Source organism: Protopterus annectens, chromosome 2.part1, assembly GCF_019279795.1.
Source record: "Protopterus annectens isolate FY-2018-M chromosome 2.part1, PAN1.0, whole genome shotgun sequence".
NCBI classification, from domain to species: Eukaryota; Metazoa; Chordata; order Ceratodontiformes; family Protopteridae; genus Protopterus; species Protopterus annectens.
Genome location: NC_056729.1, coordinates 1,949,228,587 through 1,949,246,254, shown reverse-complemented (window position 1 = coordinate 1,949,246,254; position 17,668 = coordinate 1,949,228,587). Strand labels below are relative to the sequence as shown.

Here is a 17,668-nt window from a genome sequence, read left to right as displayed (position 1 = left end):
ATTTGTCTGTCAGTGATCAAGTGAAATTCTGATCAAAGTAATATAGTCCACTTGTTCACTCCCACAGTGAAACCACTGTCACCATTGCACTAGGATACCTTTCTAAACTCTACTACTTTATGCTAAGTATGTAAACAATAGCAAGAAGGCAGTGTATTGATTATAGATATTACACACCCATGATATACCATGCTGGTACCCCAAATGTATTGTTACATTTGGAAATGGTTATTTGCATCATTTGTTTACCATAATATTTAAATTTAAACAGTTTAATTAAAGGAACTGTGTTTATTATTTTAATTTGATGTAAAATGGTCTCGCCTTCCAAAGCTACTTTCTTTTGAGTTAATGAGAAACATACCTGTGTGGGTTTATAAAACTGAGTGCTGTTGGATTCATGATATCTACAGGAATTGGTGTTCTGTAAGATTTGCATCAAAATCACAGATATTGCTGGAGCTACAAGTATGTGTTTGTGAATTTGAATATGATCTCATAAGCTGGTAGTTGTAAGGATTTTTGCAAGTATTTGAAATGCACTCATCTTAATGTACTGACTGATGAGATGAGGTACTCTGTACCATTCCAGTTAAATTTGCTTTGTGCGGTGGTGATGCAGTCAGTTTGCAGAATCAGCATCTGCAGCCCAGTGGTTCATTGGTTTATGGTTTTCCCTCATAGCCTTGGACTTTGGGCTTCATGCTGGACTTCTAAACACTGTCTATGTGAACTTTGTATGTAGTCCGTATATTTGTGTGAGTTTTCTCTGTACATTAAATTTCCTTCCACCACCCAAAAACATGCTGGTTAATTTACTTCTGCAAATATTGTTCCAAATTAACAAATATATCAGAAGTAAGTTGAAGTATGATAGGTCATGATCTTTGGCCATTGCGGGTGTATTAAACATTTTTGCTCTAGATAATTGCAACTGTGCAATTTACTTCTTTCGGCTTTTCCCGGTTAGGGGTCGCCACAGCGGATCACCTGTCCGCTCATGATTGGTAGTGGAGTTTTACAGTGTCGAGTTGCCAGCCCGGCACCCAACCTTCCACGGAAGGCGCGCGCACACACACACACACACACACACACACACACACACACACACACACACACACACACACACACACACACAGGGCCAATTTAGAGTATCCAATCCACCTACAGCATGTCTTTGGGATGTGGGAGGAAACCAACGCACCTGGAGAAAACCCACGTGACCACAGGGAGGACATGCAGACTCCGCACAGAAGGCACCCCAGCTGAGGATCGAACCAGAGAACCTCTTGCTGTGAGGTGGCAATGCTAACCACTGCACCACCACGGCCGCCCTGCAAATGTGCAATATGCTAAGTTAATATTTGTCAAATTAAATTCAGACCTATAACTTCAGCAGCTGGCAGTGATTCTAGACTAAAATTTAGAGCATTAATCTTGGGAATGTAAAATAATCCTCCATTAAAAAAATATTAATTACAGCATGCTTGCTCAGCTTGCTTTTAAGTTTAGTTTACACCTCATGTCATTGTTATAACTTTCTACATTAATCCATAAAACTGTTTGATGGGCTAAATAATTAATCCTAACAATATTTGTTTCCCCGCTTTTCCCCATATTCAGCAAAATGCTAATTTAGCTTTTTCTCATCCTGTGTACCATACTTATTCATCCTCCGAATTACCTAGTTGCATATGGTATTGTATTTAACCAGTATAATGCTAATAATTCTACCTCCCTATCACTACAGACTTAATGACATTTCCCTAATACGTCTCACAACCCATTTACCTTAATCAGTTTGCTCACATTAACAAAGATATTTGTGTTGCATGTAATTTCCCAGTCATAAATTATGTACAGAATATTGTCAGCTCATTGCTTGCATGGAAATCAAGGGGATGGCCCAGTGGCAAAGCAGGTAAAGTTGTTGCCTCACAGCAAGAGGTTTTCTGGTTAGATTCTTGGCTGGGGTGCCTTCTGTGTGAAGTCTGCATGCCCTTCATGTTTGTGCAGTTTTTCTCCAGGTATTCTGGTTTCTTCCCAGATTCCATAGACATTCAGTAGGTGGATTGGACAGCCTAACTACCCATAGGTATGTGGGTGGGTTTGTGGATTGGAAGATCTGCTGCAGCAGGGCTAGCCATCCAGCAGTGTGATCATTGGCTCTAGATGGTTGCTACTGTTAATGTGACACCTCAACCCCATGTGCAGAAATGGGCAAAAGGGATTGTGGGTGGATGGGAATGCGTTTGCTGTCATTAAGGAAACTCCTTTGTGCTCAGTTACAACTTGTACAATTGCATGTTACGTATACTATGTAGCTATCTTTGTTTCATTCCCACATATGCCGTGTCTGTTAATGAAAATTTATAAGTTCTGCTGCTATTAATACTAGAAATAAATAATTGTTTCTTTACCATTTTATGATTGTCTGTATTTGCAGAGCTTTTCTTCTCAAGGTTCTACTGAAAATGAACTTTGCCCATTCAAACTATTCCAGTAAACAAATACAGATTAGATAGATAAATTACATAAATCGAGAGAACTGCTAATAGAATGTGTCTGGCACATTGGCAGTACAACACAGTGGTTGCTTGTGGGCTTCAGTGCATAGTCATATATTCGGTTCTTTTAGTCTCCATGTCCATTTACTGTGTGATTCTGAGCACAGTACTTAAGAATACTGGTGCCAGGTCATTCTTGAAAAGAGACATTTGAGCTTTGTGTCTAACAAGTCTTGCTTTATGCCGCGGTGGTGCAGCGGTAGTGTTGTCTCACAGCAAGAGGTACTCCCGTTCGATTCTCGGCTGGAGCGCCTTCTATGTGGAGTCTGCATGTCCTCCACACGGTCGAGTAGCATTCGAAAGACATGCGTGAATGGGCATGCCTTCGTTGAAGGTTGGGCGTCGGGCTGGCAACTCGACACCGTAAAAATCTGCTGCCAATCATTAGCGGACTGGAGTTCCGCTGTGGTGACCCCTAACCAGGAAAAGCCAAAAGAAGAAGAAGTCTAACGAGTCTTGCTTTGTTAAATTGAAAAAAATGTATATATGTTTGTGTGTGTGTGTGTGTGTGTGTGTGTGTGTGTGTGTGTGTGTGTGTGTGTGTGTGTGTGTGTGTATATATATATATATATATGTATGTATGTATAAAATATAAGTGTGTGTGTGTGTGTATATGTATATATATATATATGTGTGTGTGTGTGTGTGTGTGTGTGTGTGTGTGTGTGTGTGTATATATATATATATATATATATACATATATATATGTGTATATATATATATATATATATATATATATATATATATATATGTCTTCTATCACAGTCTTTAAGCCCACAGTCTTCAAATTCATAATCCTGAGACCATAATATCAGAAGACCAAAATACTAAAGACAACAATTTCAGAATTCTGGCCTTGCTTCCCTGCAGGACCCAACTCATTCTTGCGTCCACTCCCCTGCATTAACCCATGATAGCTCTCATTCCTGGGTTCACACTAGTAAGGATATTCATTATTCGAGATTTTTAAAGATTGAGGTCTTACGAGTTTTGGTCTTTTGACATTATAGTCAAAGGATTATGATTTTCAACTTTGTGGGTTTAGAAGATCTAAGTGTGTGTGTGTATGTGTGTATATATATATATATATGTATATATCTTCAGTCGTGTTGACCCGTTTCCCATCCCTGCTGCCACTCCTTTACCCCACATCTCCTACTCTCCTCCCTATACTACCACCCTGTATCTGCTTTCTTCTTCACCTTTCCTGTTTGACAAAACCATGTCTTAACATCCTGTTCTCCTTAATGAATCCTTAGATTCCTGTAGTCTTGTACTTCACACAACACCTACTGCTGTTCACCATCCTAATTCCTATCATCAACTCTTACCAACCTCACCTATACTTCTGTCCTTAGCTGTCATACTACCCCTGTCTCACAACCAGACTTAAACTTTCTACTCGTCATAGCCTGTAAAACAAAACCACAGCCTACTATACCCACAGTGACGTAGTCTCCTCTTTAGTAATGTATAATCTTAGGCTGAATCTCATTGACTACAAATTTTACTTACCCACATTTTAATTTATAGAATGCCTTTAGTTATATGCAAATGTATACTTGTTAAACTGTATTTTCCTATATTTGTATGTAAAGTGTACATATAACTGTAAACATTTACTAATGTCTGTATTTGTGTGAAGCTTTTCTCCCTGGGCCTCCACCGGAAATGCGTTCCTGACCCAGGCGGACTTTCCTGGTCACCAAATGTCAATCAATAAATAAAATTTAATTAATGGTACTTTTCCGTTATACCCCTAGTAGACCGCAATGGTATTTTGCCAGTATGTGCTGCATTTTCACTATCCATCTGAGTAGTTAATGTTAAATAGTCTGTGACCATTACTCAAAGGAAATTTTTTTGAACATGATGTAGCTGTGATAGCAGGTTTTAGGGAAAGTAAAACATGAAGCGCACACATAGCCACAGCTGACGCTGAGCATTCTATTTACAGTAATTTACAGTAAGACATGCCTCCGTATCCATCCATCTGAGTAGTTCATGTTAAATAGTCTGTAACCATTATTCAGTTCTTTGTGTTAATGATCCCTGCTCCTTCCACTACCTGTACTTAAGAGTATATATAAACTGCTGTTTTGTTTTCAACATCATTAAACCTGTTGACTTGCACGAGAAGCATAGCATTCTGTTCTTTGTCTACTTCCCTGCACTACACACACTCACTCCTCACGATTTACACAGTCAGCAAAACAAACACATGGTAGGGGTTTAATGTACTTAAACAAAGCATGATACACATCCACAATTTTACCGTTATATACCTACCAGTCTGCGATGCTGTCCGCGGTACTGTAATTTGCTGGTACTTCCTCACACAAGCAAGGAGTTGTGTATCTGTCTGTCTTGCCGGTATTTCCTCACAAAAAGAAAGAAGTTAGCATTTGTTCTGGTATGTCATGCTTTCTTTAAATACGTTAAAATGTGATGAAATACCAGCAAAACAAACAGATATACAATTTCTTGCTTGTGTGAGGAAACACCGGCAAATCGCAGCACCGCAGACTGGTAGGGGTATAACGGAAAAGTACCAAATTAATAAATATACACACAGAAAAAGTGACTGGAAACATTTATCTTTTTGCCGGGAGTATACTTCAGCTAGAAAAAAAGATTTAACTACATATACTTTGTGTGGTATCTAAATGTTGATCTCTCTCTTTCCCTAAGAAACCTTTTTCTCAACCTTCTTCTTAGTTTATTAAAGGACTGGTGTTTTGTTTTTATCCATTCATTTTTTCTCCTCCTTCCCAAGCGTACATTTGCTATGGTTTCACATTTCTGTGTTCTGCTAAAAAAAATTGTGGTTTTAGAATCCTGTGCATATTGAGTAGCAAATATATTTGAAAACCTGGGGATTTATTACACATACGCCAAGAAAAAGCACAAAACCGTTTCCTGATGAAGAAAAGTTAAAGAACATATAGGGAAGTACTTTTCTACTGTCAGCAAGACAAGAGTCATAACTACAGCTATGAACACTGATTTTTATAATGTTTTTGCATGAAGAGAACAGATTAGTCATAGAAATGGTAATTTGTTGTGTTACTTTATTTAGTAGTTGCTCAGATTTAATTTTAGGGCCATGTTCAAGGTTTCTAACCAAAGTAAAAAGTAGATACTGCATTTGTGATAGAGGATCTAGTCTGAATTTGCCTATTGATTTACCAGTAGTATTCTCTCTGACTGGGGAACTTGTTATGGCTTGTGCTTGAAGCATATTTTATACATCTGTAATAAAACCTAATTTAGTTTTCATTGGCTGTTGTTCTGCAAATTACTTTTATAAACAAAGAACTGAAGTTTGCTGATAAATAATGTAGGGCAGTGTTTACTAAGGAACTGTGATATCTCTGTGCATTATAATTTGAAATGAACATACCTTATCAAATGGAACTTTGGTATTTGTGCAAATAGGTTGTGTTGGCTGTAACACAGAGGTGAATGTTCTGACAGCAGCTCGGATATGAGACTATCCATAATCCAGTCACAGCTGTCTTACTTTCCCTGTGCAGTTGCAGCATACACACTTTAATAGCTCAATATTTCATGTAGTAGAACAGCTGACATCTGCAGCATGATATATGGTTGCACATTCATTTGCCTCCTTTTTTTTTCTCCTCTTTCCACTCAGTTTGACAAAACATATTCCTACTCCATTCGGCACAACTATGGCAGGGAAGGCAAACGAACAGACTACACACCATACAGCTGCATGAAGATCATTCTGACTAACCCTCCAAGTCAAGGGGACTATCACGGTGAGTGCCTGGGTCAGACATGCTCACAGAATATAACGTGATCCCAGAAGCCTGAGAGACAACTTGATTGGCTGGCTGCCTTCCTGTCAGGGAATAGCTTGCATCTCAGACCTGTCATCACTGCCTTACTTGTGCTGTATTACACTTTTCTTTTTTAGCATCACCTTGTTACTGAACTAGGTCAGGCAAAGGAAATTCATTTAGCTATATTGACTGTGAGCTCATCTGAGATGCCTGTTTTTTACTGCTGCAGCAAATTTGCTAGGTGAAATGGTGACAGTGAACTCCCTGAATTAGCAAACTTGCTTACCCCTATTGCAGCCACAGAAATGTTTGCTTTTATTTATTTTTGCCCTACTAGAGTTGCATGAAGTTTTTCAAAAGACATTTCTCCCAAGTAGTTTGTTTGTTTAAAATTGGCCTTCTGATCTCCCAATTTAAAACAGTAAATATTGATGTTTTTTCAGTATTGTATTAATTCACATTCTTGTCAAGCATATACCTAATCATGTTTGATATTTAGGTGTCATCTATTCTTCATTTGGGCATACCTTTCCTTATTATGCATTACTGACTGAAAGTTTGACATCTCACCTGGTATTTATCTGATCACTGTTAAATCTGAAAAGTTAAGTTGGTCTAATGATTTTAGAATGTTAGCTGTATGCCTTATTTAACACAGTAGTGCAATCTGTGCTTGAGAAATTCCTAGCTGCTGGAGACTGCCAAGAAGGGCAGTTATTTACTTGTGAATAGTAAGTAATGTTGCAGATCCGCAGTAGTCACATCTCCTGTAAAAGTGCTGGACATCATGTGGTGGGGTGACTAATAGTATGGATGGGCATCTTCCATTTGAGCATAGAAACATGTAAATGCTGCAATATCACTGTACTTCTGCACTTGTATATGGAAAGAAGTGGAAAAACTGGTAGCATAGCCGGTTTTAGGCATTCTACTGTATGCGTACAGGATCACCCTGCTTAAAGGAGAGCAGTTACTTTGGTATTTTTGTTACAATGTGTCAAACACCCAGATGTTACGCAGCATTCTCCATAGATGGTTAATTCAGACTGAGAATACAAGTCTCAAACCCAGTCAGGGAAGTGACTGTTCATTAAGAAATAATGTTCATAATTTTACTAAATCTTCTTGTAGTTCCCTGAATCTTAATTCTGCAGCTTTCTTCTCCCTCCTCTAAACCTGGTAGGAACCCATACCTCTTTTTAAACTCTCATTTTGTTCCCCACCCCTCATATTTTTAATACAACACCTAATCCTGATTAGGGGATATACAGGTTCTTGTGTAATCTTGCTATGTATCAGTAACTCCAGCATTTTTACAGAGGATCCTGGTGTCTGGTAGTCCTGCTATAGTTTCTTGACACATTCACTCCTACTGTTAAGGCCTGATTCTTGTAACCATGTCATGGCTGTTCTTATTTCTTTCATAGTGCTTGTGTGTCCCTGGACTCCATTAATTCAAATCTTGCCCCTCCCCCACAAGAATCCTGAACTGAGAGAGTGAAAATGGAGTTCACAGGGCAAGAAAAGGATCTGGTTTAAAGTTACTTGAGACTAAGGATAACACAATGTCAAGCTACATAACCATGGGGGACTTCTGAAATGCAGAGACTGTCTTCCCTCTTTGTAGGATTCTGGTGAGTATTATTGAATTATTTTCTGGATGATTTATAGGGAAAAGGCAGCCAAGATGATAAGATGAATTGTGTGTGTGTGTGTGTGTGTGGGGGGGGGGGGTTATGAAGAAAGCCTGAATAAGACAGTAAGGAAATTACAGAAATACCTGATTTGGGTGTAATAAAAAGACAGATGAGTGGCCTAAAACTGAGAGAGAAGAATTGGAAAATGGGTCTTAAACAGTTAAGCCAAGATGTTGAAGTTTAAAACAGATATAAGTAAGTTCTCCATGGGAGGGTGGGGGAGAGTGAGCCATTAGAATATGTTCTCAGAGGATTCAGCGAGACATAATAGAGACATAGTACTTGATGAGTTTACTTTCATACTTTTTTTGTGCTTACAAAACCAGTGTGCTTCAACTGTCTTTCCAGCTATCATTGTAGAGGCATGTGAGAAAGCTCTTGCTACTTTGGATAACACTGCTGCAGGATATACACATTATGTATTCAGTCTGAATGTGTTCAGATGAACAGACTTGGAAGAGCTAAACCTGTGTGAATCCACGTTTTGTAATTTTATTTATTTATTTGACATTTGTTAACTGGGTTCGTCCAGCTGAGCTAGAAGCCCATTTTCAGTGGAGACCCAAGGAGAAAAGTTCCAATGTATTTACAAAAAAATTCTCAATAAGCAGGTAGAGAATATATAACAACATTACTCTGCAATATAATCATATATATTTATTTATTTATTTGACATTTAAATCTGGCTTACTTTAGCATTTGCTCATGACCAATCTATCACTCAGTGGTACACAGTAGAGCCTTTTGGCTCTTCTCCTCCAGCTTTCTGTGAATCCCATCTGCAGGATATTTCTTGTGGAAGAAAATGCTCAAGGTCTAATCACAGAGCCCTTGTTCTTGTTATTATGTAGTGAATGGCTGTCAGAGTGATATACCATTTCCATTTTTCCTCACCCCATCCCTTCTTTTCTTGTCTGGCTTTTTGTTACTGGTGGGTGATTTCTTCATCCCAGCACATTGTTGGACCGTAGTATCAAAACCTTCTCTGATATCCACTGAGAAAGCATTCAAGTCTTTTCCAATACAATATATCCCATCTCCTGTATATTATTCAGGCCACATTATCTTTTATGTAGGGTACAGTGTCCATTCATATCGCTGTTGCATTATTCTTTACATAAGGGATCTCCTGCCAAGGACAGCCCAACATCCAGACAGTATACCAAAGCATTTAGAATTTAGAGGCATCATACGTAGTATGCTACTTGTGCAAGGCGTCGGGAATAAAGGTGACATACGGATGCACATCAGAGGTTCTTTGCTGCCAGTCCTAACACTATCATTGAACATCTTTCTGAGTGTTCTTCTTCTGTATTGGCTACCAAGCCATTTTTAGATGTGTCCCATTGAGGTTCTTTCTTATAGGTTCATAGATAGGTACTAGGCTAGGCTATTGGTCCTAGGGCATAATTAAGCCTAGCCAAAATGTTTTGGCTTGCGCCTCCACTTGGTTTAGTTACCTGCGCCTCTGTCGAGCAGGGCCACATCTTCATCTTTTTATTTTACTACTGTTGGTTTACATGTCATCCAGAAAAGAAAAATGTCAGTGTGGGAGGCAGATTCCCCATAAAAATCATCACAAACAGTGTCTCTCTTATTTGGCGGCTCCTCACAACCATATACAGTGTTCCATTTACCAAACATTTTACCCTGCATAGTTGTATCTCCCCCTTGTCTATTTACCTAGAAAACCAATGTCTATAGTTGTTGGCAAAAGGTGCTATGGCTGAGTCTTCCCGTCCCAAGGGTCACCCGCTGGTCAAGAAAAAGGCCAAAATACTCAGGTCTGATTCTGCTGCTCTCCACCCTCCTCTAGACGTCTCTCTCAAGGCTGGTTAAAGCCAGAAGGATCATCCATTTGTTGCTTCGGATTCCTGTGCTATGCAGCTGTCAGCGGCTGTCATGGCTCCAGTTTTTTGCACGTCCGCAGAGGCTTTTTAAACATCTGCTCCAGACACTGAAGAGGAACCTTGGCTGACTATATCTGAGGAACTGAGAGGGATTCCACAGATTCTAGTTTGGGAGGAGATTCCTATTACACTGGTTGAGTGTTGATGTTCCACAAAAGAAAAAAAAAAAAAATTAAAAAAAAAAAACCAAGCATATTTTTCTTGCTGTTAAAGATCCCAAACATGAACGACAGGATTTTACTCTGGGGTTGTTCAGTGCTTTAATGGGTTTAAAGCCTCATCAAGGAGTCTCTCTAACTGCCCCTCCCTGGTCCTGTACTCCTCTTAAGAAGCCTGGGGAACAGGAGTCTTTTGATGAGAATCTGGATCTGGAGAAGAGTCTTTGACATACTCTTCTCAGACCCAATATTCTTTATACTGTGAGTCTGAGGAAGAGGATTCTATCAGTCTAGATTCTCTTTTATTTCACGTATGATGGAACTTTTCAAGTGGGATTGTTCTCTGGATTCTGCTATTCAAAAGAGGTATTATGAACTCCTCAAAATGGAGTCTTCTAAACCTCTGCTATTCCTTCAGTTCTGGTTGCCCTCCTGAATGCATTTTCAGCAGCTTTTGTAGCCCCTGAATCTTGGCCTCAAGCTCCCAAGAAATCTTAACAGATTTTACAAGGTGCCTGATGATAAATTTCTGTATAAATGTCCTGATCCTTCTGTGGTGTCTGTCTCTTCTAACAAACCTTCTAAGCTGTTGCCTTCTAATAAGCTACTTCCTTCACACGAAGATTGTAGGGCCATGGAATGACTGGGCAAAAAAGTTCATACTGCTGCCAATCCTGGCTTTTAGGGCTATCAAATACCAGAATCATATGACTAGGTATGTTTTAAGCGTCCTTTCTCAGGTAGTTTCTGGCCTTCCTGATTCTGAAGGGAAAGTTTTGACCCTTTCCTTGAGTTCTACCTCTCGAGTGGCTTATCATTCCATTACGTGTAGTTGTGATGCAACTGATGATGCTTCTAGGACTGCTGCATTTGGTCCTGTTCTGAGGTGTTCCTCCTGGCTTCTTCAGGCTTTGCTTGATGGCATTAAAGTCAAATTATTGGATTCTCCTCTTGATGATAAAAATCTTTTTGGATTTACTGCTGCTGAACCTTTTAAATCCATCCAGGATAAGGCAAGGCCTTACAGGAGTTGAAACATATTTTTGTTTCTCATATCCCTAAGTTTCAGAGGAGTTATCCTTCCAAAACTGCCTTTGTTTGTAGACGGTCTCATCCTTCACCCAAAAGTAAAATGTGTTCTAGGCATGTACCTCCAGCTAAGTCTACTCAGACGCCTGTTTCTCAGAAACCTTCCTTTCAGGGCAAGCCAGGTTCCATCTGACCTTTTGCTTCCCTTTTCCCTTGTCCCTTTGTCTTTCCCTGTCCCTTCCAAATTGTTCAAGGGTCACACAAGAATCTTGGGTTCTGTCCATCATCTGCCAGAGGTAATTCCTGGTGTGGAAGTATCTTTCTGCCTTCTGGGCATCCCTCAACCTCCTCAAGAGCACTTTCCTTTCTTTCCAGAGGTGCTTCATGCTCTTTTGACCCAGGACACCATTCAAGTTGTACCCCTACCTAGGAAGGGAATGGTTTTTATTTCAAAATGTTTCTGATCCCCAGGAAGGGTAGCACCTGGAGACCAATTCTGGAACTTTATCAGCTCAACATTTTTCTAAAGTTCTCCTCGTTTTGGATGTTGTCCCTTCAGTCTTTGTTCCTCCTTCTTCCCTAGGTTTTTTTTGGTATCTCTGGATCTCACGGATGCCTACTCTCACATCCCCGTCCATCTCCTTTTCAGGAATTTTTTGCATTTCTCTGTTTCTTCCTTGGATTTTCGGTTCCCTGCTTTGCTCTTTGGTCTCCCTACTCCCCAAGGGTATTCACCAAATGCCTCACTCCTGTCATTGCCTTTTGCAGGTTAAGAAAGTTTCATATATTTTCTTATTTGCATGGCTTGCTCATTCAGGCTTCATCCCTTGAGGTTCTGCTTCAGGACCTCCAGTTTACTGTTTCCCTGTAACAAAGCCTGGGGTTCACGGTAAACTTTTAACAACCAGTCCTGATTTCTTCTCAGGAGCATGTTTTTCTTGGTTGCAGGATCTAAACCATTCTCATGCTGGTATCCCTGCCTTCCTCCAAGGTGCTCTTTCTCTCTGCATTTTTCCAGTCTCTTCTTTCCCTGGCTTCCATCACAGCCAGGGATTTTCTCAGGGTCCTTGGGTTTATGGCTTCCACCATCCCTATGATGCCTCTGGTCAAGCTCTATATGAAAAAACTCCAGTTGTACCTCAAGTCAGTGTGGCTCCAACACTTCCATCCCCTGGATTTCCTAGCTCCCTTCCTTCTCTGTCTCAAGCTCGAGCTTCAGTGCTGGATTCATCAGCTTTCTGTCTACCTAGGACTTCCTTTATAACCTCCAGTCCCATCTCAAGAGCTCTTTTCAGATGCTTGAGACAGGGGATGGAGAGCTTCCTTCGTTTTCTCAAGGTCCACAATCACTGTCCACTTCATCAGAGATCAGACCACATCAACTTTAAGGAGATGAGAGCTTTCCTCCTAGCTGTTCAGGCCGTTCATACCCTGTTTCTTCCTGGGCCCCTCATAAGTCTTTACAGAAAACACCACAGTAGTGATGTGTTGTGTCAGCAAGCAATGGGAGGACACTGTCCTGCCTTCTTTGCGGGCTCAGTCTTCATATATGGGGTCTAGCTGTCCAGTCTCGAGTGACTCTTCAGGCTGCCTACATTCCTTCAGAGCAAAATATAGTGGCAGTCTCTCTGAGCAGGTCCAGCACACGGGCTTATGAATGGATGGTTCACAGAGATATGTTTCTGGACATTGTCCGTTGGTTGGGTATTCCTCAGGTAGATCTTTTTGCCTCCCTTCTGAACAGACACTTCCTCTCTTCTGTTCCAGAGTCCTTGGGTTTGGAAGGTGAACACCCTATCTTTTCTTTTCCCCTTCCTCTGTTTTCGAGTGTCCTGCACAAGATCGGGAAAAGACTCCTCCAAAATCTTGCTAGTGACTCCCTTTTGCTCAGACAGCATTGGCTCACCCTTTTTTTCCCCCTGACATGACAAGGAGCAACCACCACAACTTATCTCACCAGGTGGACCTTCTCACACTAGACAAGGGTTCTCATAATATCACTTGACCACTCTTCAGCTGACGCTGTGGGTGATAGAGTTTTGATCCTCCTTTTCTGAGGAAGTGCTTCAGGTCCTGCAGGAAACCCACTACCAGGAAATCATATTTGTCCATATGGAAGAGATTTTCTGTCATGTCTCTCTGTTAACCAGTGTCCCTTTTCAGTGGAGATTCCTCTGGGTTCTTTCTTACTTGTTTGATCTGCTCCATGCTGGGTTGACATATTCTTCAGTTAAAAGTCACCTATCAGCAATTTTTGCTTGTCTGCCCTTAAGTCTTCCTCTGGCTTCTAGGTTTGAAGTCAGATAATTTCTTAAAGGCATCCTTCATATCCGGCCTTCCAGGAAGTCTATTCCATCTTCCTGGAACCTCAATTTTGTTCTAGAAAAGTTGATTCAGGCGCCTTTTTGAACATGCTGCTTCACCTTCCTTGCAACATTGTACTTGGAAGACTGTTCTTTTGGTCTTACTTCAGCTAAGAGAGTATCTGAACTTTAGGCTCTCATGGCTGTTCCTCCCTTTTTGTTTTTTCACAGGGACAGGGTGTCTTTTCTTACTAATCCTTCCTTAATGCCCAAGGTGGTCAGTGACTTTTCTCTTAATCAGTCTATTACTTTGCCCTCTTTTTTCACTCTCCACAGTCTGCCATTGAGAAGGTTCTTTGCACCTTGGAGTTCCATAGACAGCTTAGGTATTTGTACAAGACTAAGGCTATTAATAAAGCTGAGCAACTTTTGTTTCCTTTCAAGTCAAATCTTCAAATTTGGCAATTTCTAAACAAACCATCCCTTCATGGATTCCTAAGGTCATTTCATTTTGTTCATGGTAAATGTTTTTACTCTTCTGTAAAGGCTCATTTTACCAGAGCTGTTACTTCTTCTAGTGCCTTTTTCAAAGGACTGGATACCAATTCCATCCTTGAGGCTGCTACTTGGACTTCTGTCCATACCTTCACTAAGCATTACAAGTTGGATGTTATTTCCAGAGGAAGAGATTGCTTTGCTAGGGCTATCCTTCATGGGCGTATAGATGGCTGTTCAGTGCCTTTCTCCTTCCAAGTGTCCTCTTCAGCTTTTGTGCTCTTCCTTAAGTAAGGAATACTGCAACAGTGATATAGAAGGACATAGTACACTTGTGTAAAATCTTACCTTAACAGTAGATGTTCTTCTTTCACTGTTGCAGAATTCACTCCCTCCTTCCTATCCCCTGTGCTCTACCCTATTCTTGCCTTTATGGCCAGGCGGCATTCTTTTCTTTTTCCTCCTCATGAATGCACATGTTCCACCTGGTTCCTAGGGACATTCTCTTCCTCCTGGAGCTTGTCACTTCTGAGGTGTGTGCATCCGTACGTCACTTTTATGCTCTATGTCTTGCATGGAGAGCATACATGTGACATACGATGCCTCTGAACTCTAAAGGCTTTGATGTACTGTCCGGAAGTTGGGTTATCCTTGGCAGAAGATCCCTTTACATAAGGAATACTGCAACAGTGAAGAGAAATGGCTCCTCAGTCACATTTTATTTTATTTATTTTACATTTGTTAACCGGGCTAGTCTAACTAAGTCTAACTGGATATATTTCCATTTTCAGTAGAGGCCCGGGGAGAAAAGCTCCAGTGAAACAAAAATAAAAATTTAAAAAATTAAAAAACATTTGAAAATTAAAAAAAACATTAAAAAAATTAAAAAATAATTTAAAAAAGTTATATATATGTATATATATATATATATATATATATATATGTATATATATATATATATATATATATATATATATATATATATATATATATACACATATATATATATATTTATATATATATATACACACATATATATGTATGCATATGTAGATATATATATATATATTTATATATACACATATACATATACATATACATATATACACATATATATATACATACACACACACATATATATATATATATATATATATATATATATAGGTTCATAGGTTCATACTAGGCTATCTGCCCGAGGGCATTTACAAGCCTAGCCCATCGTTTTGTGGCTTAGGCCACCCCTTTAGTATGGGGAACTATACCCATTATTTTTCTGTGCCTCTGTCGAGCAGTGACACTGAGGTAATCCCTGGGGTATATCTGCGATCTCCCATCCATTGGTCAAGATTTCTCTTGAACAAGGCCAGCGAGTGCTCTGCCTCACATGTGCAGGATTTTGTTCCACAGCATAGGAGTCTTTGGGTGATGAATCTATCCCTCCAGCACGTCCTATTAATAGCCGTGTCAAGGTTTAAGTCTCCGCCCTTGTGGCTCTGATGGATCTAGATTTTTGAGGTGAAGCATATTCATCAAATCTGGGTTTGACATGGCCTTGTATGTTAGGCAAAGGTCACCTCTGAGCAAGCGATGGCGACTGAATAGAGCTGGAGTTCTTTCAGTCGGGCAGCATAGGACAGATTTTGAGACCCTTTATCCTTTTGGTGAGGAACTTTTGTGGCCTCTCCAGCTGCTGCAAGTGTCGGGTCAGATACATTCCGAATGGGGCATTGTACTCAATCATTGGTCTGATGAGTGATGAGTAAAGGAGACTATGACCTCCCTTGATCTAGATGAGAATCCCTTCATGATAAGGTGGGCAATGTAGAAGGTCTTCCTAACTACTTTAGCTACATGGGTGTCGAATGACAGACTACTATCAACCTGGGTCCCCAGGTCCCTGATAACTTCTTCTGTGCTCAGTGGATTGCCACCTATTTGGTAGCTAGGGGTAACCTTGTTTTTCGAAGGGTATGACTATGCATTTTTGGCATTTAACTTTAGGCGTGGCTCTGGCACCAGTTATCCGTTTCTGTGAGACCCTTCTGAAGGATATCTGTGTCAGATGTGTTTTCTACTATGAAGCCCAGTTTGCAGTCATCTGCAAACTTTGTCAACTCATAACCCTCCTGTGTTTGCTTGTACTTCGGAAAAGTAGATGCCAAACAAGAGTGGGCCCAGGACTGAGCCCTGTGGGACACCACTTGTGACAGGCTTTGAGTCTGACATGGCGCCAGCAGCTCTGACCCTGTGGGTTCTGTCACTCAGCCAGTTTGCAACCCATCTTGTGATGTATGGGTTGACATTTAAGCTGATGAGTTTTCAATGATACCCGAATGGGGTATTGTATCGAAGGCCTTAGCCAGATCGAGGTAGGCTGTATGGACTGCCTTTCCCTCATCAATGGCTTTGGTGACTGTTTGAAAAAGTCAACCAAGTTTAAAGGCATGATCTGCCTTTGACAAAACCAAACTGGGTTGGATCAAAGTCTGGAAATACCCTTTGTCTTTATTTATGAGGTCCATTTTTATCCTCTCCATGGCTTTGCAGATAAGGCTTGTCAAGCTAATGGGCGGTAATTTCAGGGTCTGGAGGCACCGCCTTTGTGAAGTGGTACCACAGTTGCAGTGCCACTCCTGGAGTGCGTATCCAGAGGTAAGACTTTGATTAAACAGCTGTCCTAGCTGTGGGTTTAATTCCTCATTGAGTTCATGGAGCACACAGCCGGGGACACCATCAGGTCCCATGGATGCTGTGTTTTTGCTTTGGAGAGCAGTTCTCACTTGGCGCTGGAGATGTTTGGGGGCTGCAATCGTTTGGTATAGATATCTCTCCTTTTGGGGAGGGGAGAAGTTTGCACTGAACCTGTCAGCCAGTATGTTGGCAATGTCTGTAGGATCAGTAATCTTCACATCATTTTGAACTAGCTCTGAGCATATCTGGGAGTTTCCTCCCAGGTTTCTAACTTATAGCTAAAGAGGCCTTATGATTGTCTTTTGAGTCTTTAGCTATTTTTCTCTCGAAATTTGCTTTGGATGATTTTATGAGAGCTCTTAGTTTTTACTTATAGTGATCCAAGGGTGTCTTACCTTTTTAAGGATTTTTGCTCTATCTTGTAGTAGCTTCCTCCTTTTGTTGTAGAGTTTGTTTATGGCTGGGGTCCACCAGACTGGATGCTTGCCTTTGGTACAAAGAGTCTTTGTTTTGCTTGGGATTGCCTTATCCATGCAGTCCTGCAGGTGCTGGTAGAAGGCATTTGTAAGTGATTCAGCGGCTTGAGTACTGTTTTCCATGCTCGGGGGCCTTAAAGGAGACCACACTAGTCTTTAGAAGTGTGAAGTCGGCTTTTGAGAAGTTCTTTACTGTGGTCTTTTTATTTCAGGTGGGGTGGGATGAGGACCTCCAGCGAGATTAGTTGTGGTCTGATCTCACCAGTGAGGGGTACACCTCCGGTGTTGAACATTGTGCTCCCATGTTCGTGATGATGAGATCAAGTATGTTATCTCCTCTTGTGGGGATGGTGACTAGTTGTTCCATGGCATTTGAGTTTATGAATTCCAGGAACTTTTGGGCTAGGGTGTTTGGGCTTGAGTAGTGTTCCCAGTCTATATTAGGGTAATTGAAGTCACCTAGTATGATGGTGTTTGGTGATACATTTATCCCCTCTAGTGTTTTCAGGAAGGCCATGTGAGGTTCCTGAGTT

The 17,668-nt window shown here is 40.6% G+C and overlaps 1 protein-coding gene across 4 annotated transcripts in view; it reads left to right on the top strand.

The window, feature by feature from the left end:
- The window catches only part of PRIM2 (DNA primase subunit 2), a 2,362,887-nt gene that overhangs the window by 2,106,591 nt on the left and 238,628 nt on the right, over positions 1-17,668 (top strand). For all 4 annotated transcript variants that reach the window (XM_044063334.1, XM_044063337.1, XM_044063335.1 and 1 more), the window contains exon 11: positions 6,223-6,349. In XM_044063334.1, the coding sequence (XP_043919269.1) occupies positions 6,223-6,349 (127 nt within the window). The remainder of the gene's footprint in view (positions 1-6,222; positions 6,350-17,668) is intronic.